The following is a 25,480-nucleotide window of genomic DNA, read 5'->3' on the forward strand; positions in this document are numbered from 1 at the left end:
AACAGATTCATCCGAAGGTTGTGGTTGAGTTATTTTGCTGAGACTTTCAGAACAATCTGGCTTCATGTATTCGACTGCTGCTTAGGATTAAAAGAGAAGGCAAGGAGGATTATGACACTTTTAGTTGGAATCACCATGTTCAACAGTTGACAGCTTTGGAAACCATAGACACCTGTTCCAGGAAGTCAAGTTAGTATTCAGCAGATCCCAAGGCAGGGGGTTCTGGCCACATAATGACAAATGATTGTATGACAGGTGCAGGGCCATATGCATGGGCCAAGGGAATCCATCTAGATTTCTGTATTGACAGCTCTAATTTGCCTAATTGAGACTGTCCCACTTCCAAGGTTACCTATAAAGGTGTATATGCTAAGCCTTATACACCACTGGAGTACACACAAATGACAGGAACAACTTGGTTGGGTGGATTTGCTATCTCATCTTCCAATGCCTACCATTTATTTACTTTCTTTTAAAGATTGCTCTGTCCATGGTGTTACCTTATATTTAGGCAAAATTTTTATTTAACTTAGCTGAGGTAGGTTCGCAGACCACCATGAAGCAGGAATGAGACAAAGGGGAGAGATTCAAAGGAGGTATACCACAGTTGGCAGCAAGGGGCATTGATGGGAAGGCAAATAGGCCTTCAAACCCAGACATGTCCCCATGGCCTCTTGTCCTAATCCTTCACTATTATGGACTTTTAGATTCCCATGTCACCCACTCTTGACTGCAGACATTTTTATTTCCATTGCCTTTGCTGTTTGTTTATTTTTAAAAGAGCTAAACTTTGGCTGTTTGGTGCCACTAGTGTGATAAGATGCATGCAGACCCCTCCCTGGGAAACACTTTTGACTCACAGGAACTCTGTTTACTATAACCATTACCTTTTATTTATGTTTGTCAATCACTGGGCAGCTAACTAGACTGTGGCATATGGATCCCCACAGGCAAAGGAGAGATGCTCCAAAGGCTGGTTCGCTGCCTGAAAAGGAGTTCATATTTATGATGTCACTTACCCCACATTGCGAGTTTAAATGTGGCAATTTTCAAGCTGGGAAAACAATTTCCATTAACAGATCCTGGAAATGCAGTTGTTAGTCTTTTAGATACCTTTATGGTCCAACTCCTTCCTTAGTCCCTCTCTCAAAAGAAAAAATTAAAACATCTCTGAACTTGAACAGCCACACAAAGGGCAACAATTGACCCGAGGTGGCTCAACGCTGCATGAACAGCCACTCCCTGGGTTTTGTGATCTTTCTTTCTCCTGATGCTTCTACCCTGTTTTAAGAGAATGTAAGCTGAAAGACTGATAGCAGGAGACAGAGGAGTGTCAGGGGGCCCAGCACAGGAAGGAAAAGGGAGTGACTAGAAGACAGAATGAAAGTTGAGGCTCCCAGGTTCTTAATTCTCATTTTTGCCATGAACTATAAGACCACTCTTCTGTCTTCAAAATAAAAAAAGCTTTTCTGTTTGTTCTGCTCTGGGACAGGATCCAGCTTTGGGTCAAGGCTGTGCAGAGGTGTTTAGAGACAGTGAACAATCCTCATGGAAAGATGCAGATTGGGAAGAATTTATATCCAATGTCGGTGGGCTTATGACTCCACTGTCAAGTCAGATGGGCTCTCTGAAGTTGTACCCCCCACCCCTAGAGTGTCTCTGGACTTGACTATGATGCCTTATGCTGTAGTGTCCTAGCTCACTGGTCTGTTGGCTGGATCTCTTCAAATAGATTGTCAGTTCTCCAGGAAAGAGAAGATTCTTTCTGTATTTCTAGACTCCTCTGCACAACATTTAATACAAGGTGCTCCATGAAATGTTGGAGTTTGAGGAGCTTTTCTTTCTTTTGCCATATGAATGAATGAACAAATGCATGGGTAAAATCTAAATGCAGTTTCACTTATGGGTCTATACCTGAGCTAGTTGGCAAATTTAGCTATCTGGAACTTAATAGAAAGGAACTAAGAGGTGAGCAAAGAAAAAGTGGGTCATCGGATGATCATTTTAGTTAGCATTTATTTTATGAAGGACTTATTGTGGGTCTGGCATTATACTAAGCACTTTACATGCTTTATTTCATTTAATACTCATTTCTTTATTTGGTTGTTGTATTTTTACTACTTGCATTCTACAGATGAGTACATATCTTGCCTAAGGTTCTGACTCAGCTCTATGTGACTAAAACCCATGTTCGTAGCCACTATGCTTGGCAGCCCTGCAAAGTTAGGATGTTATATGAATCCCCTCTTCCAGTGCCAACAGCCCTTGCCCTCCCCAGTCCTTTAAAAAACTTTTACTTTACACACAAATGTAACAATCAGTGCATTTCCATTCTCCAGGCCTAAGCAAAGCAAAGGTAGCCAATAAAGAAAGCCTCATCATGGAGAGTTTTGTCAGATGTTAATTTACAACCAGAAAAGAAGGAAGGGGCCCAAACAGCTTCCTTCCTACCTTCCTGCCTGCCCGGCTTCTTTCCTTTCCTTCCTTCCATGCTGAAAGAATGCTAGTCTAAGCTGGCGAAGCTGGAGTGGTGGTACACACCTCTAATGCCAGCATTTAGAAGGCTCAGGCAGGAGGAGTGTGGGCTACATAACGAGTTAAAAGCCAGCCTGGACTACATAGTGAGAAATTGTCTAAGGAGAAAAGTGCTGGTTTTCTGGCTCTGGCTATTCTGGCTCTGGCAAACTGCCCTGTGTCTGCTCCTGAAGATTCACTATATTCTAAGCCAGTGTCATTGATAAGCATAGAATTCTCAAGAAGAGACTGCATTGAACATGTCCAAAACAAGTTAAAGGTATTACTTTGTCTTAAAGATATACTCTCTTAAAAAGATCACACTTAAGAAATCCAGGAGCTTTGGAAATAGATTAGCAGGAGTTTCCAAACATCAAGATTTCACAGAAGAAGAAAAAAAATAATAGTGTGAGTGGTAAAACCAACATAAGGGTGAGTTAAATGTTAATTTTGCCAAGTTAAAATGTTTAAAGGGAAAACCTACCATCTACGGCATCTTCCTTTAGTAGAAGTAAGAACACTCAAAGAATCAAAGAAATAGGAAAGAAAACATTTCAGCATAAAAATGAAGTCCTTTAGGTTGAATAAGTTTAGACACATTTAAAACATTTTGTTCCTCATTTAATCTCATGATGGTGAGAATTTTATCTTGGCCAAACAGTGACTTGCCCGCAGGCTGGTGTTTGAAAGATGGTGTGCTATAAAAATAAATATCTTTCAGTTGACTGCATCAGAAACCCTATTTTGTATTTTGACCATCCCTATATAAGAACAACTTATTATGAGCCGAAGTGGAGCATTTTCTTCTCTTTTCCAAGGCTCAGGTGTACTTCCCCAAGCACCCTTTAAGGTGGGATTCAAATATGCCATACACAGAAATGGACCCCAAAGACCAGCTTCAGTGGTGCATGAATATTGCCATTAAGTTTGGAAATTGGAATTTTTGGGAAAGCTGTAAACATTGGTTATAACTAGTTAGCAAACGAAGGTCATCTTTCCATGATAAAAAGTACCAGTTTTCCAGGTGCTAAATTATGAATTGATTATATTGTATAAATCCTTCTATAAGTCCAATCCTGATGGACTAGTAAAGGGGAAGATACAAAAAGAAAAGAGAAGAAAGAATGAGCCAGGCATTGTGGTACAGGCCTGTAATTCCAGCGCTCAGGGGGGCAGAGGGAAAAGGATTGCAAGTTTGAGCACTGTAGGGACTTAGTGAGACCCTGTCCCAGAAGAAAAATAACAAATAGGGTTGGGGATGTAGCTCAGTACAAAGGCCTCAGTTAAATTCCTGTTACTGCAAAAAAAAAAAAATGTTTGACTGAATTATGAAGAATGCTTAATTTTTACTGAAAAAATTCAGACAGACTAGTTGTACTGGAGAAACTTTTCTGAGGACATAAGAGTATTAAGAGAATACATGGATGTTCCTATAAACTTCGTCCAGCTGTGCTAGTCTCTTGCCTGCCTCTGTGGGTTCTCAGATTCTCTCCCAGGGATCAGGGCCATCTCTAGGGGCAGTTGTATTGAATAAGGATCCCTCAGACTGGGGATGTCACTCCAGCTAGGCTAGTCACAGCAGTTTCCTGAGCTTCAATGCTTTCACCTGTCAAACAGAACAATAGAAGTTCCAACTGAGAATTACTGAATGAACTATCAATGAGCAGTTTCATGAAACAACTTAGATACTAAAAAAGAACAATATCATTAGCATTACTACACAACCAAGTGCTTGAATTAGAATCAGAAGCCCTGAGTTTAAATCTCAGCCTTGCCATGTAGGGTGTGCTACTGGGCAACTGAATAAACATCTCTTAGTCTCAACTTCCCATTTGTGAAACAGAGGTCACAACACAGTCTGGGCCCATACTAGAAGTTCAATCAATATTTACTACTCTTATTTACCTAGGATTAGAGCTGTGGAATAGCAAAAGATGGCATACAAAGTAGGCTGAGCCCTAGGTTTTACCTAGAAACGATTTTATAGACAAAAGAAAAATTTCCCTGATATGACCTCATTTCTTATTTTTTTCTTTCCCCTGAACATGGAAATCAGTAGCCCACTGTAGTTAATTAGGGATTCTTCATACATTATTGTTAATTAAGGTTAGCTTTATACATGCTACAGAAAAGTCTAGGTGAAAAATGACTAGAAAGTGGTTTTAGTTTCACAAGCTTAGTATGCTGTTGGTAATTTCACACATATACTGTCATGAGATATATTCAAATCACATAAAGGGAGGTATCTTCTTTGTGTACTTGTCCCATGTTCTTTGGAGTATTGTGCTCAGTGCTAGACAATAATTTTAAGGGATATTGACAAACGGGGGTATGTCAAGAGAATGACCAGAATGATGTGGATGAACTTGGAGGCATCATATATGTGGAACAGTGATGAAGAAGGTATGATATGGGGAAAATATAAGAAGTGCCCTCAAATATCTGCATGACTGACTTGTAGAAATTAGAGAAAATTTATACTGTGTGGTCTGAAGAAGAAGAATGAGATCAGCAGGCAAAAGATAAGGGGATATATTTTAACTCAGTATGAAAAAGAAATGACAAACAGAGGCAAGGTAAAATGGAATTGGCCATCATAAGAAAGAGACAGTGCCTCGAGAGGTTAGGGATTCAGTAAGAGACCGGATGGTTACTTGTTGGGATTTTTAAAGAAGGGACTTCTACCTTGGGTGGGATACTATAATACTTAGTCACAAACTCAGTCTAGCAACCATGAATATCTCTGAGTGAGTGCTATGTGCTAGCACCATGCTAGTCCTAGGTAAACTCTAATGTACATGAAAGACACAGACCTTGTCCTAGGAGAATTTACAATCTGATTGGTGGAAATGCTAAATTCTAGGCATTTAGAGGGTGAAATGACAAAGGATATCAGAGGTGGTCAGCGAAAGTGAAGTTGAGCAGGTCACAGTAAGCTGAGGTTAGAGGGAGGAGAGGAGTCTGTGTTTGGAAAAGGAGGGGAGGACTGGGGGAAGAAAGACCATGTTCCAGGCAGAAGATGCCCATAGGAGGATGAGGTTGGAAAGGATGGCTGCAACTCTGCTGACCATGGCAAGGATTTTGAGTTGTATTTCGAGATTGGTGGGTCTGAGCCACGGAATGAAAAGATTTTTTTTTATATTAATAAAGTTTACTTGATGGCAGAAAAGCAAAGGACGGAAGGAGGCAAGTGGGGAGATACGGAGGCCACAGAAAAGGTTGTGGAAGGGGCCAGGCAATAGTTGGCTGTGGGTTGGAAAGGGTAGAGGCTAAATTCAGGATATCCCTTAGGGTAGCCGAGACAGAACTGGCCGATGGGTTGGCTATGGGGGATAAAGGAAAGAGAATATTTAAGTTGGTTTCTTCCTTGAGAATGTGGTAGATGGTGGAACCGTTTGTGGAGAAAAGAGAAACTAAAAGACGGATTTGAGAAAAGCTCAAGAGGCAAGCTTTGATGCATTAAATTTAAGATGCCTGTGACACATCCAAGTGAAGCCATGCCAGTCTTCTGGTAAGATATGAATCTAGAGGTCAAAGGAAATACTCAGGCTGGGGTTAGGGAACTATAATTTGAATAAAAACAAGACCTACAAATATCATCAGTGAGAATTTTTACAAAGAGCACAAATAGTAAAGGCTATAACAATGTGAAACAAATCTCTAGTGGAGCATTTTTTTTTTTTGCTGAGACTTGTGCTTGGCTCTAAGCAAAACAAACAAACATAAAGCAAACAAATAAACTGAGAAGGACCAGGCATGGTTCCAACTGGCAGAATTAGACTCATCTGAAAATTCCCAGGTTTAGGCAGATGTTCAGCCTAAGGACGATGATGATGCTGGATCTCCAGAGGGATCAGCCAGGCTTTTACTCATGGACATGGTGATATGTAGGGCAGGCATTCCCCAAGAAGACCAGTGAACAAAGGATACCCTAAATACCTGAGCTCTGATCTTCAGCCACAAGAGCTCTTCAGTCCAGGGGAGCATTACATAATTGTCTTTGGAAGTCTCTGAGAGGAAGGGCTTGGGACTCCATAAAGATAGTCTCTACTATGTCCTTGTCTTCAAGAACTTTCAATGTATCAATCTTTGTGCTCTGAATTATACACTTGCTGGAAAATTAAAGATTGGAAAAAGCAACGGAGCAAAATATTTCAGATGGTTTTAGTTGAGTCTCAATTTATGAAATGGTAAGAATGGAATGCTGGGCTTCAGTTGTTCACACTTGCCTTCAAAACTTGGAAATCAAGCTGAGTGAGATGGCGCATGCCTGTAATCTCAGCCCTTGGGAGCCTCAGGTAGGAGAACTGCCATGAGTTCGAGGCCAGCTGGGGCTACATAGCGAGCCTGTCTCACAAAACAAAAATCAAAACAAACTTGAATTCAAGCAGCAGAGGAGTGTTGGATGAAATCGCCTTTGGAGTCTCATCCTGCTTGCAGGGACACATTTTGCTTCTCCTCCCTCAAACCGGATTCAGTTTTAATCCCACCAGGCTGCTAGGCATCCTACTTTCCTCCGTCCAGTGTGTCTCTGCTGGCTCCATGTGCTCCTTCTTAGTGTTCTCTTTCACTTCTCTCCTGAGTCTGGTGGCTCTGCAGTGCTCCCATGTTTTCCTTGTGCTTTGCACATTTCACTTCCCGTTGATCTTTCCTTGGCACCTAGCAGTCAGTCCAGTGCTCACCTCTGTTACATGTGTATATATATATGGCCTTTGTGGTAAAGAGTTGGTATCTTCAGGTCAGCTCCCCAAAATATTTAAGTGTCAGGGACTGTGCAGGTACTCATACAGATAAAGAATTGAACAAGTTGTAAACCTCATCATTTAAGGATGTACAATCTAGTGTGGGAAGCAGGAAAAATGCTCAATAGTTCCTGAAAGATTGTAAATAGATTTTAAAATAAAGGGCTACGCAACCACCCCAAAAAGAAAATAGGTTATTTTTAAAAGCAGTTGGGAGTTAGTAGACCTTCAAGGAGTGTTTCGGGAAAACAGAAAAGTGAAACCAGAAGCCTAGCGCCTGGGGAATGTGGTCACAATGAGAGGAGCTTTGGGAGATGAGGTTAGAACAGCTTCTGAATCCAAGTCATGATCATCCTTGAATGCCATGCAAAGAAGCAGACATTTGAACATGAACAAGAGGGATGTCGAAGGTTTCTGAGAAGGCAGAGGCAGCTCGATTACACTCAGCAGAATGCAAATGATACAATCATTTGTAAGTAAATGCATATCAATTAACTGAAAAATATAATAGTGCCTGTGAGAAAAGTGGACAAGGTCAACAATTTTAATCCTGGATTCTGGGATGATGGTTGTAGTAGGTTACTTAAAAAAATAGGTTTCACATGGAAATTTAGGGTTGGTTTTTGGGTCAAGAAGAATTAGATTTATTTTCTCTGCAATGCCAAAGGACAGAATTAGATCATGGAGTCAAAGCCACAGGAACGCAGCTTGCTGCTCAAAATAATGGGCAACTTTGGAAGAGTTAGGTCTCCTTGGCTGCTCCTGACTGCAAGGTAGTGATCTGGGGAGACACTGTTGGGGGGAGCACCTGTTTGTTAGTAATGACCTGGAGGCAATACATGGGCCAGATGAAGGTTGGGATTCAATCCGCTGCTCCCAAAAGCCTGGTCCAATGAGCTAGACTAAGTTGTATTAAGTTTTCACTCAAGGATGGGGGAATAAGGAAAGATACGTGTTCTGGAATGAGTTTTCAAAAAGCTGAATTTTTCTTTCAAAGGACAGTCTCTTATATGCAATTGATTATTTTCTTCCTTTTTCAGCATGAACACATCCCCTCTATAATTACATGATGTTTAGGAGGGACAGTAATTGTTTGTTATTAATGGCTTTCCTTGGGAGTATAAAACATAGCCAGATGTCTACATTCTACCATTTTTTTTTGATAGTGTGCCGGTCTGTGATGTTAGAAGTGACTTCAAGAAAATCTGTTTACCCTAAGAAGGGGGGAGACCAGCTATTGATAGGAGAGTGAGGATTTCCTTGCAGTGAGCTTGGGCCTTCTAACCTTTCCTTCTATGGGAGAGTTCAGGACTCCACTGTCTTCCTGTCTAATGAAGGTTCAGCCACCTTGTTTCTTGCTTTATGTTTCTCTCTGAGCAGAGCAGGCTTCAGCAGCACTCCCACATGGCCTGTGGAGGGTGACGAAAGTACCTCCATTAGGGTCTCGGGAGAAATGTTACTTGGGTGGGATTTTCTGCTCATTTACCAAGGCCAAGCCAGAGTTATTTTGCTGGAAGTGGGGACCAGAGCATCAGCAAGAGCCAGCGCTCATTTTCTCTGTCATGGCCAAGGGGAGGGTAGTAGAGCCAAGGACAGAACAGATCCCTGTGGGCCTGGGGCCTTGACAGCACTGTCTCAGTCTCTTGTTTTGGATGTGGTCTTAAAGGTTCTTTCCATCTTTAGCCCAGCGTATGACATCATTGGCCGTGTGGATCACCTAAGGAAAGCTGATTGAGAAGTGACCAATTGGGTCGCTATGGGACTCTGCTGACCTAGCAGCTTAGGGTAGGGCGAAGTTAAACAGTGGCCGCACAGAAGGAAACAGAGTTAGTGGGGGTAATATCAGGGGCCTCGATTAAAATGCAGGCCTCCCCAGTCTGCTTAAGGAATACAGGTCCGACTGGGGTTCCTTCCACCTGAGAACATTCCTCTTGAGCATCCTGTAGGATCAGACAGTTCTGTGATCTGCAGAGGACGAATGCTGCCCAGGCAGTGAGCCAGCCAAAGGACAGGGTACGCCTTTGGTTTCTGATTCTACCAAACAACACAAAGGACTTGGCTTTTAAACACTGGCGGGGGGTGGGGAGGGGCACGGGATCGAAAGACCTGATTTGAATACCTCACTTGATTTCTGACCAAGTGATGTGGCCCCTCCTGTCCTGGATCTAGGGTGACCTGCTCACTGCCTTCTGTCCAAGACTTTCTTGGTTTTAACACTTAAAGGCCCAAGAAAATTCCTCTGACCCCAAGCAAGCCAGGGCATTTGGCTACCCTGACTGCAGCTCAGTTTCTCAGCTGTGAAATGGGAATAATTACATGCCCAGGTACCTGTAATGTGAGGGTCAAATGAGATGACAGGTGGGAAAGGGCCTTGAGAATGTTTCCGGTCAAATGCAGGTGGCTGAGTCCGAAGCTAGCACCCTCTTCTGAGTGATGGCACATGTTCTACCTAGAAAAGTGCAGCTTTGCAGAACCGTGGACATCTTACAGACCTGCAAATCCTCCTACAGCAACCCAAGCCAGGATGGACCCAGCTTCCTTTTCTGGTCCCACTGTACTTGCCTGTCCCACAATAGCAAGCTTGTCCCTCCATTACCCAGCAAGCTGAGAGCTCTTTATTGGTGGTAACCATGCAGCCTGTACAATAGCTAACACAGTAACTTTTGGTAGATGTTTATGGAATGAAGGAGCAATTCTGCATCCCTGACATCTACCATAGTGGTTAGTTGAGCCCACCGAAACATGTAAAGCACATTAGTTTTACAGGTGTGAATATGTATTTCTGGCTCGGTAGCTTTCTTTAGAGTTTTATGGCTAAGAGCAGCTGATACAGTTCCAGAGAACTGGATGGGGATGTGAAGTCTGGTTCCCACAGCAGGAATTGTACAGACAGAAAGCACTGCTAAGGCACATTGCATCCGGAGCCCACCCGTACTGTGAGAGGCAGCTGTTAACAGTTGATTCCCAGCTTGCAGTGAACCACATCTGGTCCCATAACGCTGCACCTTTTGCCAGCAGCAGCAGGCGTGCAGGTCTGTGTCAGATACCTCGGAGATGTTTGACAAAAGATAGAACAGGTGATGAGGGAAGGTCTCCCCACAGCTAGGAGAGGGAGTGGAGACAGCATCAGGGGGAGAGCCAGCTCACTGTCTCATCTCAGAGGCCCCTGGTTCAGCAAAAGGAAGAGAAGCTGGACCAACTGGAAGGACTGGCCTTGAAAAGCGGATGTCACCACAACAGAATGCTGGGCGGCCAGCAGGACCATTATTTTCATATGTGCTTTAAAATACACAGGGATTAATGCTGGAGAATTATCTCCTCCCGTGTTGGAAAAAGGCTCCCGAAGAGGAGAAGAAAACTGATCTCCTGGGCCTCCGAAACCCAGCCTCACCCTGTGTCTCCAGTGCTTAATCTCTCTTCTTCCTCTTCCCTGTTTTCACCACCACCTGCAGTCCCCCATCTTTTACTCCAACAGCTCCACTTTCCCCTTTTTTGTAATGGAGTTCCAGGAGAGACTTTGTTTGAGGAAAGGATTCCCTGCTGAAAACAGTGATAACAAAGATCGAAGAAGAGTGTAGAAACCACCCCTCTGCTCCTGGACTGTATGCGTGCAGTGGCTTTTATCTGAAAATAAAAGCCTGTGATATTCCCCCCGTGGAGGAACTGTTCAAGGACAGCTGCCTCCTCCTGAAGCATTCCTAGGACTCCCACCCCGAGGAGGGGCAAGAGAGCAAATTCTCTCTGTATTGTGTTCATTCTGTGCCATATGTGTTTATTCTCTGTTTATTTTTGTGATGCTTTCTTTCTCCTTTATGAGAACAGGCAAGACTTCTTCATTCCAAGAAATAAAACAACAGTACAAACACTGTGGTAAATAATCGTTATTGTTAATATTTATGGAGCTCTTACTATATATGACAAGCATGATCTAAGTCCTCATATCCATTCCATAATTTATGACACCCTTACAAGAATAATGTATGTAAGAAGCTCATCTTCAGCTGAGTTCCAGGTACTCAGGAGGCTGAGGTAGGAGGGTTTTGAAGCCAGCCCAGGAAACTGACTTGATGCGGGGGCGGGGGGGGGGGATTGCCTGGGGCCATGGCTCAGTGGTGGAGTAGCTCTGGGTTCATGTTCAGTACTAGCAGAAAAATCTTTTTTTAAAAAATAGATAATGAATCAGTGACACAGAGACATTAAGTGACTTGCTCAAGATCACGCAACTAGAAAAGGCACAGCACTTACTGTTTTGGGGGACAGTATGGGTGGACACTATGCTGAGGTCAGGGGAGATGACAGGAAGCAATGAGGACTTAGTAAAGGACAGCGTGTCCCTTATGTAGATGGGACAGCCTCCTCTCAGTTCTGGCCTGATATTGATATGTGGGATTCCTTACATGCTCAGTTCTCTGCTGGGTTCCCTTGGACAGTTGGCTCCTTGCTTTGCTGAACTATACCTGGAAATACAGGTAGAGAGAAGAAGGAAGCAAATAGGAGTGGAGAGAACTTGTGAGCCACAAAAAGAATATCCTGGCTAGTGGCATGAAGCTTTTTTTTTTTTTTACACATTTCTCCAAAGGGATGAATTAATTCTTGTGGGAATAGAGAATATGATTAAGAAGTCTTATGCATTTTTTCTGCTACATGTGAGCAGTGATGAAGGGTGAATAAAATATGTCAGCTTCCCTGCCTTTGTGTAGGAACTCTAGGCCAGTTTACCATCTCCACCTGGTAAGGGGAAAGCTGGTTCCTTTGGTTAGGATTCACCTGGGCCCTGCCGCTTTTCCCCTGAGGAAGACGCAGAGTCGATATCATTACTGAGCCATGATCTTAGGCCATGGGTCAGTCATAAAATATTCTAGAACAAATGGCCCAGAATTTCTCTGCAGGCACCCAACTCAGAGGTTACAGCCTCCCTTCCTTTCTGCCTGTCTTCAGTGAGCAGGCTTTGTTTGGATACTAGAGCTTTCTAACCTCAGGCTTATCTATGGAAAGCCATGAGGGAGTTAGCTGAATATCATTTGGTACTGAGAGTAAAAGGGAATGAAACTGCATATTTGAACAACTGTCTTGATACCTTATTTTTTATTTTATTTTTTTGTAACGGGTGTTGAACTAGGGATCTTGCCCTTGTGAGGCAGGCGGTGGAACCACTGAGCTAAATCCCTGGCTCTCTTGATGTCTTGAAATGTTCTGCTCATTGCAGTGAAAAGAAGTTGCATGTGATCTCTCCTAGAGAAGGCAATCCTATCTAATTTGGGTCAAAAACCTGAACAAACAGAATAGATGCTGAGCAGTGAGGAGGAGCAGAAAGAAAATGAAGTGAGAGAACAAAGGGGACTCATATCCAAGAACCCCTCATGTACCAGAAACTCTTCCTCAGTGATGCATTTCATTCCTACGACAATCTTGCAAAGCTTACAGTGAGATCTCATTCAGAGGATGAAAAAACTGAGCTCCAGAGATATCAAATAATGATAGTTATTACTTGTGACTTCACTATGTGCAGGCCCTGTGTTATCTCACCTAATCACTTAGTCATTGGAATAAATGCTAATATCACCTCCTTTTATATTTGGAAAAACCAAGGCTTCAAGAGGTAAAGTAAGTTGCCCAAAAGACTTGTTTTTCCCCAGCAGACCTGGGGTTTATAGTTAGCCCTGACTTCAGAGCCCTAACCATCACCTGAAGGTCCATACTGCTTGCTGCTTGACATTTTCCCAAGATCACAGTGATTGTATGTGTGGGAGGCAGTTTTTGAATTCAGGTCTGATCAACACCCAAACACATTTTCTTTCCAAACCCTCAACCCTTAAGTGGCAGAGCCAGGATTGGTGTCTAATGCTTCTCTCTCCTGATCTATCTTTGTATTATAGCAGCTGCCTTCTCAGAAAAGTCAAAAGACAGAGCAAGTCTGAAATAAAGTTGCTGGGGAGAGGGAGAGTGAAAAAAGAGAGAGAGAGAGATGCTATTTTTTGACAGAAACAGCTTCTTAGAAGAAAGCAACATACAATTTGTGTATCAGCAGGAGGAAGCAGTGCTTGGCGGGCAAATCACAGCGCGCACAGTGCTGTTCTCGCCTAGGTAAAGGCCGTTCATTTCCTGTGCTGTTCATCTCCCCATCCATCCTGGCCACCTCACACTCGCCCCCTTCCTGCCACCCCCTCTTGCTTTAATGTGTTGCTTTGCCTTTTACGAGCTTCTCAGCCAGGCACGATGAAAATGGAGCTCTAACGGGAGTAAATGCATGTTTGTCTCTGTGATTTCACTAGGATTCTGCAAAATAAACCAGCACTGTGGAGCTCCAGCCTCGCTCGTGCTGCCAGAGAGTACAGGGGCTGTGAGAGCCAACTGGTGTCTCGTGTTCCCTGGTGTTTTCCGTGGACGCGTTAAGGATGCCACTTTAGACGATGCAAAAGCAGCGATGGGCAAGGTGGGGTATGGAAAGAAGGAGGGTTCAGGGTCAGGGTCAGGGTTCGTGCCTAAGCTCTGTCACATGAAACAGTCTTAGAATTTGGGCACAGTAGTATCTCCCCGAGTCTGTTTCCTAACCTGTGAAAGGGAAATGATAAGATCCAGATCGCAAGGTGAGGGGCAGATTAATGCTTCAACATCCACAGTGCACTGAATGCATTGCCCAGCACACAGGAGGTGTGGAAGGGGTGGAAGTGACCCTTTGCCATCTCTACACACTTAGGGCACAGTCTGAAGTGATCTGCTTTTCATCGCTGAAAGAAAGTAAAAACATATGGAGTTTTAGAGAGCGTAAAGATGTTTAGGGGTACTTTTGGTCCAGTCTATTATGGATAATACTTATTGGGTATACTCTTTTCCACTTTTAGGTACAGGGCAAGCCATTAACGTACGGCTTGGCCCCGATCCCAGAGTGCATACTTGTGCCCCCAAACTACAAAGGGTGTGGAAGGAAGGCAAGGATTCCCTAGGGAATTCATGTAGTGCAGACAATGAGCCACTTTCCTCTGAGAAATTTCTGTTTTCCTGTTGCCCTGTGGGCTTGGTGGGTCTAAGTGCCAGTGTATTTGTGTGGATATGTATGTGTGGGGAGGTAAGTGTTCAATGGATGACTGGTGTTTGTCCTCTGAGTAATCATTTCTTCTTCAGAGTTCCCTTCCTTATATCCCTGAGAAGGCATTCTTTTTTTTTTTTTTTTTTTTTTTGGTACCGGGGATTGAACTCAGGACCTTGTGCTTGCAAGGCAGGCGTGGTGCCTCTGAGCTAAATCCCTGGCCTGAGGAGGAATTCTCATTTAGTGGTTGAGGAGAAATCATGGCAGCAGGCTGTCTTAATTGAAAAATCCAGCTCTGGTGATCTTGGGCAAGTTCTTGAGTCTTTCTATGCCTCAGTTTCCCGAATTGTGTGAAGATGGAAACCGAATTACCTTCTCAGTATTTCTGTAAATAAGACGACGCATATCACATATTTTGTAGAAGTGTCTGGAATGGCCCAAGCTCCGTACATATTAACAATAAATCTCATCCTGAGTGCCACTAAAGTGCTACGTCAAGCCCTTGCTATGCCTGTTTAGATCTTTGCACTCATTCCCTAGGAAGCTTTCTCAGGTCTCACTAATCCATCCCATATGTCCTGGACTAAGGAAGCTTATGCACTAATCCTGCTCTCATCTGGAAACCTCCAGGCTCTATTCAAACACATGTGTGTGTGCGTGCGCACACACACACACACACACTTCCTTTCTCTGCCTTCCTCCCTGTCTTTGTCCCTCCCTTCCAACCTCCCTTCCCTTTTTTCTCTCTCTTTTACCCCTGCATCCCCTGCTCTCTCTTCAGCTCTTCTGAGGATGCAGGCAAACCCAGCCTCTCGGCTCAGAGAGCTTTATCTCTGATCAGGCCTGACCTGGGTCACAGAGTTCATGGGGTTACCATGACAACGAGCATCCCTGGCTACCCATCAGGAGGCAGGGACCGATTCAAAGGGACTGTCATTTCCCTGGGACATACTGTATTTATCTGCAGCAGCAGGCCCTGCACTGGTACTACACTCTGGAAAGAGAGGCTGTACTTGTGAGGGTGGGAGGGGAGAAAAAGAAATATTAGCGCTTTATTTTTTTTTAGTGTGTTCTCTGTGGGGGAGGACCACAGACTGTTCCCAGAGAGAGAGACATTTTCTTTCTAATGCAGCCAGTGTGTATGTAGGGGCGGTGAGGGCTGAGGGTAGGGCTTACGTGCATTTCTGATGAACACAGTTGGTTCGACAGAGAAGAAAAAAATGAATTATTGGACTCCAGAGTGACTGGTAGGTCTAATGGGAGGAGAGGGGTGGAAAATGAACTTTAATGACTATCCACCATGACAGGCAATTTATGCTGTTTTATCAAATCAACAAAGAAACTGCACAGAATGATTCCAGTTTCACAGCTAAGAAAAGAGAGGCTTATAAGGTTACAGTGACCTGCTGAAAGAGGTGCTACTGCTGGTACAGTAATGGACTTTCTGCCTCTGCCAGGGTTATTTAATCCTTCAGGGATTGTGGTTTTGATACCATCCCTTCCTGGCACCTCCCATCCTATTCATTTTCCTTCTCCTTTGGGGCCTCCTGTTCTCCTTGTTCACATCACTTGCCAGTCTTTCCAGCCTAAATTGTTTTAGTCCTCTTTCCCAATGTAGAAGAGAATTATGGTGGGAGGCAGAGGGGAGGTTGTTCAAATTGCAAGTTGCTGCATTCCACCCTGAGCCCATGTAATCAGAATACTAGAAGAAATCTCAGGACTTAGCAGGGACATGGGGGACAAGTTAAACCCAGGGGATAGTTCTTTAGAGCAATAGATTCAACACCATACAGAATGGCACTTGCTTATTTGTTTCCCAATTATTTTATAGGTCAGTGTGATTCTTGCAAAGAGGGGAACTCTTTATAACCTTCTGTAGCACTCAGAATAAGCACTAGGCAAAGAAAGGGTGTTCAGAGAAGGCCCACAGGGCCTGAGGATACACTTACATTTTATGGTCCCAGTGTGTGTGGGGGTGTGTGTGTATGAAAGCAACTCAGAAGCTTTTTATTTTTTATTATTTTGGTTCCTGGGATCAAACTTGGGACCTTGTGCTTGCGAGGCAGGCACAGTGCCACTGAGCTGAATCCCTGGCCCATATTTTATCTATTTATTTGTTTGTTTGTTTGTTTATTTATTTATTATTATGGGGATCGAACTCAGGACCTTGCACTTGCAAGGCAGGCATGGTACCATACCTTTGAAAATGAGAAACTTCACTACAAAGTCTTGTAATATCTCTTCCCAAATCATAGCCTTAATTTCTGCCCTTTCTTTAGCCAGATGCCAATATAAACAGTTCTTGGTAGATATTTTCGAGCATGGGACTGTGTGAAGGAAGAAAATCTATTCATTGGGAGCACCAATGAGATAAAAATGCTGAGCAGGGGCCGGTGATTTAGCTCAGTGGTTCTACCAGCTGCCCTGCAAGCGCAAGGACTGGAGTTCAATCCCTGGTACTAAAAAAAAAGAAAAAAAGAAAAAAAAAAATGCTGCGCAATCTTGAGTTTATGTTAAAAACAACAACAAGAAGAAACTCAGATACAAGCAAGATAAAATCCATGCAGCAGGAAGTGGGAAAATCAGGCTGGCCTCCTCTGTCGTTCTCACTGATGTACCAGAATCCTCTACCCCTCCTCCCAGCAATCTTTCATAACCCTCTAGACATTCCAGGGGTAAAACCGAGGTGGCTGCAATCATTTCGAGTGGGAAATAGTTCCCACACCTTCCCTTTATCTATCATCAGTTCATACCTGGTCAGTTCTTAGGCAAAAGCTCAAAAGACTCAAAAATCTTACCTAACAGACTTCTTTCCCAAACTTCCTGGTTTTAAAGCGAAGGTGACAAACACAGAGCCAGCTGTTCTCATGCTCTGGTAACCTGCGTTCGTGTTCCTTACCTCCTACGACTGTAACAGCTGTCTGAAGGGCCCTCTACCTGTGACCCTCCGCTGTGACTCACACTGTAAACCACTGCTGCAGAAGTTTAGGGAGCCTGTCTGACCACGGTCCCTCCCTGTCCATTGCCTTCAGTGGCCTCTGTTGACATCCAGCAAAAAATGCAGAGGAACTTGAGACCTTTCACCATATGAGGCTAGCTGATTTCTCCTACTAACACATTCTCCAGTTGGCATGGACCCTTGGTCGTTCCCTGAAACTACCCTTTGTTTACCCATCTTTGCATTTGTCCACTGTTTTCCACCTCCCTATTTGTCACAGTTCTTCAAGGCCTGTGTCAAATGTTACCTCTGCCATGCAAATGGCAAATCCTCACATTTAAACACTGACCCTCCTTTCCAGTGCTTCTGGCTCTTTTATGGCATTGATAAAATAAAAGGTATGTAAATAATTCTGCTCATGAGCTGAAGTTTATTATTCATCATTTAGTGTCTGGTATTACATCAGGACTCTCACTAGCGTGCACAGGGCTTTGTGTAGGGAAGGCATTCAGCACATATCTGTGAATCTGAATGGAGTGGGTCCAAGACCTTCCTGAGTACCCACTATGTGCTCCTGTCACCTTGGCCCATACATCTGCCATGGACAAGACACGTGACAAAAGGCAAAACATGTCATGATCGTGGAGACCAGGAAGACTCCCTGTAACCACAGTCATAGTTAAAGACCAGACTTTGACCAATGTCCTGATTAGGGTATTACTCTTAGCAAATCCATTAAACTTCTGGTAGATGGTATATGAAGGAGAATTATTAGCTGAGATTTTAACCGAAGCCAATCTAGTGTGAATTCCACGGCATACGACTACTTAGGAAATTTGAACACATCATCGCTAACTGAAGGGAGTATTCATCATCATAAAGAAAAAGACTTGTTTAGGCCAGCAGATACATTTAGTTGGCAGCAAAAGGGCCAATCAATCATAATTAGAGGATTTACCAATTGCCTTTCCCTAGTGACCGGCATTGGCAGTGTAGGTCTTTATCTACAACCTAAGGGCTTCTGAAACATCACTCAGCCCCTCACCCAACCCTAAACATGCAGCGACAGCCAACAAAGAGCATCTGTTTCAAAGAAACACCATCTGTCCAAATGGAAAATCAAGCATCGGACCACCTTGCTTCATTGGAATATTTGTTTCCAGTGCATGAGAGATAAAACCACTCAGGCTTTTAGGGTGCTGTGGGGACTGTGGCCTGGCTTCTGCCAAGGAGAACTGGCACGATTAGGAGGAACATTTGGATCTTAGATACCAGTCTTCTGAGGCAGAGGCAGGTGATCTGCTTTGGAAGGAACCTGGAGCCTGCTTAGGACAGGCTGGAAGGAGGGGATATCCCGAAGGTGTGGCGTGTTCTAGCTCTGCACAGCACAAGTGGTGGGTGAGCCCTACCAGACAAGTCCTTTTTTGACGCAGGCACAGGCATTAAGCCTGGAGAACATCTGCCTGTGAGGGCTGCACAATCCCTGGCTTTTATAGGGTAAAAGAGAAGTTTGTAACAATGCCTGGAACGCACTGAGCACGTTTCTGTAGCATAAACACCTCTAAATAGATTTTAGCTTTGCAAATGGCCGAATAGTCTTTTGAAAAGTATTTTATATGATTCAAAATAATGTAAAGACTAAATCAATTTCCTTTGCCAGTTCATCACTAGGCAGCTGTCAGCCCCTCTTCAATGGGTCCAGAGAAAACATGGGCTGCTCTTTACTCTCTCTCCTCACTTTCTAGGTCTGCCACCCAGAATGGTTTTCTGGGTCACCTCAGTGTAAGCAGATGTCTGGAGCAGGCACATGTGTTGGTGGCACTTGCTTTGCCATGACTCTGGTATTTGACCACGTCTTGTTGAATGACTATGTGAGGGAGAGGTGTGAGAGAAACCCAGCAGGTGTGTGTGTGTGTCTGTGTGTGTGTGTGTGTGTCTGCATGTGTGTGTGTGTTTACTGTGACCAATCTTTAATTGGTTTCACAGAACCTCTATGCTCTCAGAGGGCCTGTCCCAAGCCAGATACTCAAGGTCATCTTAGCATGGACTTTACTATTCTGATTTTTTGTCAGGAGTTGGCATGGCCCCATGGCCATTGTCAAGTTTGCCACTGGGAAGAACAGAGCATGGTGAGGAAGCTGGAAACATGGAACCAACATTTGGGATTCTTGACTTGTAGATCACCCATCGTTAATCTGAAACATGTTCATTTCTATTGCTCTCTCACTTTCTTGCTCTCTCTCAAATTCAGAAACACAAGCAATCAAGTAGGTTTGTCTTTTATGGGGTTGGAATTTTCCCCCAGAATTTAATACAGAAAGAATCTCTGAGCATGGGAAATCCATAAAAACCATGGTACCGTAGTGGTGCATGGTGCCTTCAAACGGTGTCCGATTTTGCAGTTTGCTGTCAGAGTGGTAATGGATATTCTGGATTTCAAAAGTATTCTTTTCACTCCTCCCTTTATTGTTATTAACTTGGCCCATATGAATAGGTACAGAGAACCTAACCTAAGTCCAATCTCTTGACTTTAATAGTGCTGCCAGTCAAAAGTCCTGCACAACTTTAGAGTAGTTATAGCCGTGGGCTCTGTAGTTAGATGATTTGCCCTTGAAATCTGGTTTCAGCTCAGTAGCTGTGTTGGTCTGCTCAGGTAACTTAAATCTACCCCTCTGTTTGCTCATCTGTAAAGTGGGGATAATATGGAGATACGGTAAGGATTATGTACATACCACATTGTATGGTGGGACTCAGGCTAATCACTGAATGATACTCATCGCTCAATGATGGCTTTTACTATTGAGTGCAGATAATCTTTGGTCTTAGGGTCATATCAGTCAAATTTCCAGTACTTTTTGAATTGTCCCTCGTTCTAGCACCTGGGTGTGGGATGGGGTGGTAGAAACGAGCCAACCACTTCACCTCTCAGAGTCTTGTTTTCTTAAGCTTACCAAATATTTAGATCAAATGACATCCCTGACCCATAAAACCAACAGTAAATTATAATACTGCAGGGTCATTGATGTTTTGAACCTAGGAGACCTCATTCTGTACTTTCAGACCTTTTGAGGGTGATGGTCTATAAGTTTCTGAGATGAAAATCTCTTTTTTGACAAACTCGATTATCTAGATCTCCTTTAAATTTTGCCCAAACTTGTACAAAAAGTCTTTAAAGTTCTCCCAGGTAAAAATAATTGATAAGTACCAGGCCATTAGACATCCCTTTGTTAGGTCATACCACTTATGTCTACCTTCTCTTTGTTCTTTTAACTTTCAGGCAGTTACTTAAAATTCTTCCATGCATTTTCATTGCTCTTTGAATAAGGACAAAATTCCTTTACAAAATCTTTTTCTACTTCATCCTCCAATGTCAGCTTTACCCTTCCTCCGCCTTATTACCTGTGTCCTGGGAACATGTAGTTTCCTTTTGCTCTTCATCAAGTGTGCTGTGATTTCTTGCATAGAGTCTTCATGTGTGCTGTTTTCTCTTTTTCCCTTATTCTCATTTCACCTGTTGACTCAGCTTTGAAAAAAAGCATCCTTGGAGATGCCTCCAACGCAGACCCCAGCCATACAGTAGACTGCCTTGGACTTCCTTATATCTCAGAGTGTTTGAGATCTTGCCTTTATTGTTTTGCAGTTTCAATTGGATCAGCTATTGATTTTCATCTGTTTATCTTGATAGAAACTTAATTCCCAAGTCTGAAGGTTATTGTTTTTCATAAAGTCTAGAAAATCCCTTTAGAATATTGCCTATACTCCACCCTATTTGAAACTCACTGCAAATTGATTTTTTCTCTTTCATGTTTTTCAACTTCTTCATTGTATTTTTCATTTTTTATCTCTCTGCATGATATTCTGAAGAATTATTTGTGTTTTTTCTCAGTGCAATAATTGTATCTTCAATTTTGTCTAATTTGCTGTTTAACCCTCCCATTAAGATTTTGTATCAATGAATATATTTTATTTCTGTAAATTCTAATTCAAACAAGTCTGATCTTTAATGATGTATTTTTCTTTTAAAATGTTTTTGATTACTTTTATGTTTTTAATTGTCCTACTTGAGCACATAGATTGTCACCTAATTCATAACTTTGCCCTGGTTATGGTAGTCCCAGATCAATTAGCTTATGTTTTTCACTCTGCTTTTCCTTTCTGCTTTCCTTTTGATCCTAGAGATTTCCTAAGTTGCATTTAAAGGCTGTTTGTCATATCCTATCCAGCATATCTAGGTTTTATAGTGAGAATTAGGCTCTGCCATATTGCGGGAAGTAGATGTTCTCTAGGGCCCTTTTTATAGACTGTGCTGGCATCTATCATCATTGTTACAAACATTAGATGATAATCATCTATTTAATGTCCCCACAATAATGTAGTCCATGGAGACAGGACCTGTATCTTATTCAAACTGCATCTCCAGCTCCTATACCAGCACCTCAGCGTTCATCACTGAAATGATGAAGTAGAGGCAGAGGTGATTGCATGTCACATCAAGACAGGGTGAGGAGCCCTCCATCCTTTGCAGCTTTCATTGATGTTCTTACTCCTTCTGGAACCCTACCCTTCCTTCAAATGATTCAATGCTTCTGTAGGTCACAGAACTTCTCACAGGTGACTTTGCATTGTACTTTCAGTTACCTTCCACACAGGTCATCCCGTTTGAATCCATAAGGACCATGGACCAGGGCTGGGTCATTATCCTCTCTCTACAGATTAGGAACCTGAGGATTGGGAGATGAAATGTCTTACCCTCTATAAGACAGTCAGTCAGTAATGAATTCCATAACTAAATCTAGGTCTTCGGACTCCAAGTCTATAGGATTCTTCCTCAGCTGTTTGGAATGAGTATCAGAGCTTCTTTATGTGAAAGTAAAATCTACTCTGCTACTTAACTGAACTACCTGTACCTTGCTAAAGAAATGAGTGTCTAGGTAAGAATATGTTCTATTATTAATTTGGTGCTATTCATAAGGAGCAATATGGATTTCCACAATCAGCGTTTCAAGATTCAAATTACTAGATTTTTTTCATTTGGACAATGTGTTTATGTTTCTTTTGAGACAAATATTACAAACCCATCTCTTGTCAAAAAATCCAGGTTGCCGGAGAACCCTGTTTACAGCCTATTTGGATGCAGGGATATCTGGTATCGGATGGGGTGTTACAGACCACAGGACAAAAAGCACAAGGCTCACTGATGTTTAACACACTCGAAGGGTAAGGAGATGAGGTGTGGGGAAGAACACATGGGCAGTGACAGTCATAGCAAGCTGAGACCCCCGGGTCAATTTCCAACCTCAGGGCTGAAGGTCTCAGGTGGCTGGAATCTTCCAGGCCCACAGATGTTGAAGAAGGACTCACTTGAGAGCTTGCATTGTACATTGGAGTCATGTGCCAGGCAGAGCAGCTTCCTTCCTGAGATGGGGGGAGGAGAGGGAGTAGGAAGGAAGCAAATCTTGGCTACTTACCTCAGGGCGGACCCCTTGGGTGTCGCAATGCCATAGCCTTTGGAATCCAAGTTACCTCCCACTTTCATGGTGTCACAGGGTTTCCGCTGCTCTATATATTCATTCATGGTGGACTCTAGGAGGTAGGCATATTTGCCTTTGGATTTCCTCACTCGGATCATCCCCTCCTCTGTGGTCCTCACAAAAACCGATGGTTCTGCCGACTTCATGTATGTCCACATCTTCTCAAACACAGCAATTTTAGATCTCTGGCAGAGGGCAGGAACAAAGCCAGAATTAAGTGCTGGCTGTGCTGGAATTGGGGTCGGCATGCACATTAATGAAGAGCTGAGTGTAGCTTGATCACACATTCATGAGCCAGATTAGCTCAGGAAGAAACAAATTATGAGTGATTGCAAAATAAGAGGCTCTAATTAGTACCAGTAGGTTTCAAAGTACAAATATCTTGCAAATACAGAATGAGCAGAGGAACTCAATCTTTTAATTACTTCTGAATAATTATATTTCTTCAAGTATGGGGAGAGTTAAGCAACTGGGTACCTGTCTGGCTTTTAAGGACTATACAGAACCTACTTATTCTTCAATAAGGTTATAGTGATATTGTCGAGATGTAGGAGAGAGATGAATATCAGTGGAATCTGATTTCATCATCAGAAGACAGCATTGAAAAATTTCTGAATCGTGGGTTGCCAAGCCCTTTCATATTGTAAGGATTGCAGTCAGAATGTTAATTATTGTCTGATAAAGCTAATAGCCTGGGACCAAATACTGTTACTTGTTTTCTTTTCAAAAGCCTCAATGTCTAAGCAAACAGTTCTCTTCATGTTTTTCTAACTCATCTTAGGCTTTCTTTCCCTTGGGATTTTGCTTAGATTGTATATTCCACTTGATGTAGTGGTTCTTTCCAGCCTCAACCTTGTCTTAGTTTCATAGACCGGACTCAGTCCTATGTATGTAGAAAATGGCTCAGCTTCAAGAAAAATAGTTTTTAACCTTTAGCAGGTGCCAGCATTACATACAGAGATTGCAAAAATTCAGGTTCTCTGTTGTAAATCTAGATGCCGGTTCCCGGAGCCCTACCAGGTGGTCATGATTGTAATGGGAATCATCTCTTGTGCACGGGTGTCAAGTGGACAGGAACTCCCTAAGGGTAGATGACATCTTCTCTTCAGAGGGTCCCTCATAGGGTCTACTTCAGTACCTGGCACACAGTAGGCCCTTGGTCAGGGTCCCCTGTTCAGGATTACAAATCAATCCTCTCATCTCAAAAGGGCTTTGGCAAGATGTCCTTTTCCTAAGGGATAGATGTATTTCAGGGATACTGAGTCTACCTTTTGAAAATGCTTTGCAAATAGCCAAGCATTAAATATATAGAAGCAACCATTTTTAAAAAAGAGAGTTATTGCTAGAGTCATACAACTATATAATTTAGTGGTTAATAGATTAGATAGGTATTTAATATAAAATTATTATGCATGCGGTATATCCTTTTTCTGTGTGCACAAGTATCAGTTTATATCCTTGATATCAATCAACATCAAGTGTTAGTAAGATTTCAAAATACAGTTGTCACTTGAGCTAACTGATCTGTCAGGATATTTAGGGCAGGGAAATTCTAGGCCTTGAGGAAAAAATATTGGAAATAATTACAGGCAAAGTACAAGGAGGCATTTGATACAGTGAGTTTTATTTTTAACCATTCCTTGTTAGATAAACTAGATCATTTATTTCATGATACGGTTTACAACTGTGAAAGGAGAACAGGATGGGGCCTGTGTTCTAGGCTTAGTTTTACCTCTAAGGCATGATTTGCTCTACGGAAAAATTCCTTCTCTTTGGGCCTTAGTTTTCCCATTTGCTTCATGAGGAGTTTTGGCATGATAATCTTTAAATCCCTTGCTAACTTGAGATGTCTGATTCTTTACACAAAAGCATGCCATTCAAGGAACAGTGTCCAGGTGAGAAAGAGGACAGGAGGGGGAAAAGAGAGAAAGAGTCTAAGGTTAAGGGAGAAAATACCCAGACCTAATCATAGACCTAATCTCCAATGGATTTCATATTCTCTCCCAGGAAACGGCAGAATGTATAAATTCAGCTGGGATCAGATTTGCAGATGATCTTCCAGGCACAGAACCAAAAAACACACAGCAGGGCAATTGCGAGATGCAATCTGACCCGACAGGATGGCCGCAGCAGGGAACCGGGCTGCTGACAGGCAGAGCAGAGGAACCCTCTGGGCAACAGTATGCTGAAAATTAATATGTCCTCCCTCCCTCACCCCAGAGCCTCCAATGTGACAGCTGTGCTCACTGGTGCTCGGACTATCAGGAAAATCTAATCGCCACAAATGCACAGGTAGCGTGAGTGGCAGGGAAGATTGGAAGCATACTTGAGGCATTTGTTCTTGGATCTCTCCTATCATCTGCAGCTCCCATGGCCCTTCACACATCTTAATTAAACTGTCGATGGAGGATTAAGTGACTCTGACTTGGGACTGCCAAGAAGCTCTGGGCTGCCATGGGGACGAGAAGCCAGGTTCTTCAGAGATGGGAGGTAGAAGAATCCTCGCCTCACTCTTCCCTCTTTCTGTCTGTCTGGTGGGGGTGGGGGGTGATCGTGTCTCCCCACTCACCAGTGTCTTGGTGGCATAAAAGGTCAGAGCCACAGAGGTGGACGGTGCAAGAGAACTATCTTAGAGGTACTCTGCTTCTCTAGGTAAAGAAGCGGAGGCCCAGGATGTGACTAGGAACTATCCAGGGTCATGTAACTTGTCAGTGGCAAAGCCAAGAGT

The 25,480-nt window shown here is 43.0% G+C and overlaps 1 protein-coding gene across 2 annotated transcripts in view; it reads right to left on the reverse strand.

The window, feature by feature from the left end:
* Gria1 (glutamate ionotropic receptor AMPA type subunit 1) overlaps positions 1 to 25,480 on the reverse strand; it is a 309,950-nt gene that overhangs the window by 19,075 nt on the left and 265,395 nt on the right. For both annotated transcript variants that reach the window (XM_004836538.4, XM_004836539.4), the window contains exon 13: positions 22,690 to 22,937. In XM_004836538.4, the coding sequence (XP_004836595.1) occupies positions 22,690 to 22,937 (248 nt within the window). The remainder of the gene's footprint in view (positions 1 to 22,689; positions 22,938 to 25,480) is intronic.

Source organism: Heterocephalus glaber, unplaced genomic scaffold, assembly GCF_053883595.1.
Source record: "Heterocephalus glaber isolate CG9 unplaced genomic scaffold, H.glaber_assembly_v1.0 deba00001606, whole genome shotgun sequence".
NCBI lineage: Eukaryota > Metazoa > Chordata > Mammalia > Rodentia > Bathyergidae > Heterocephalus > Heterocephalus glaber.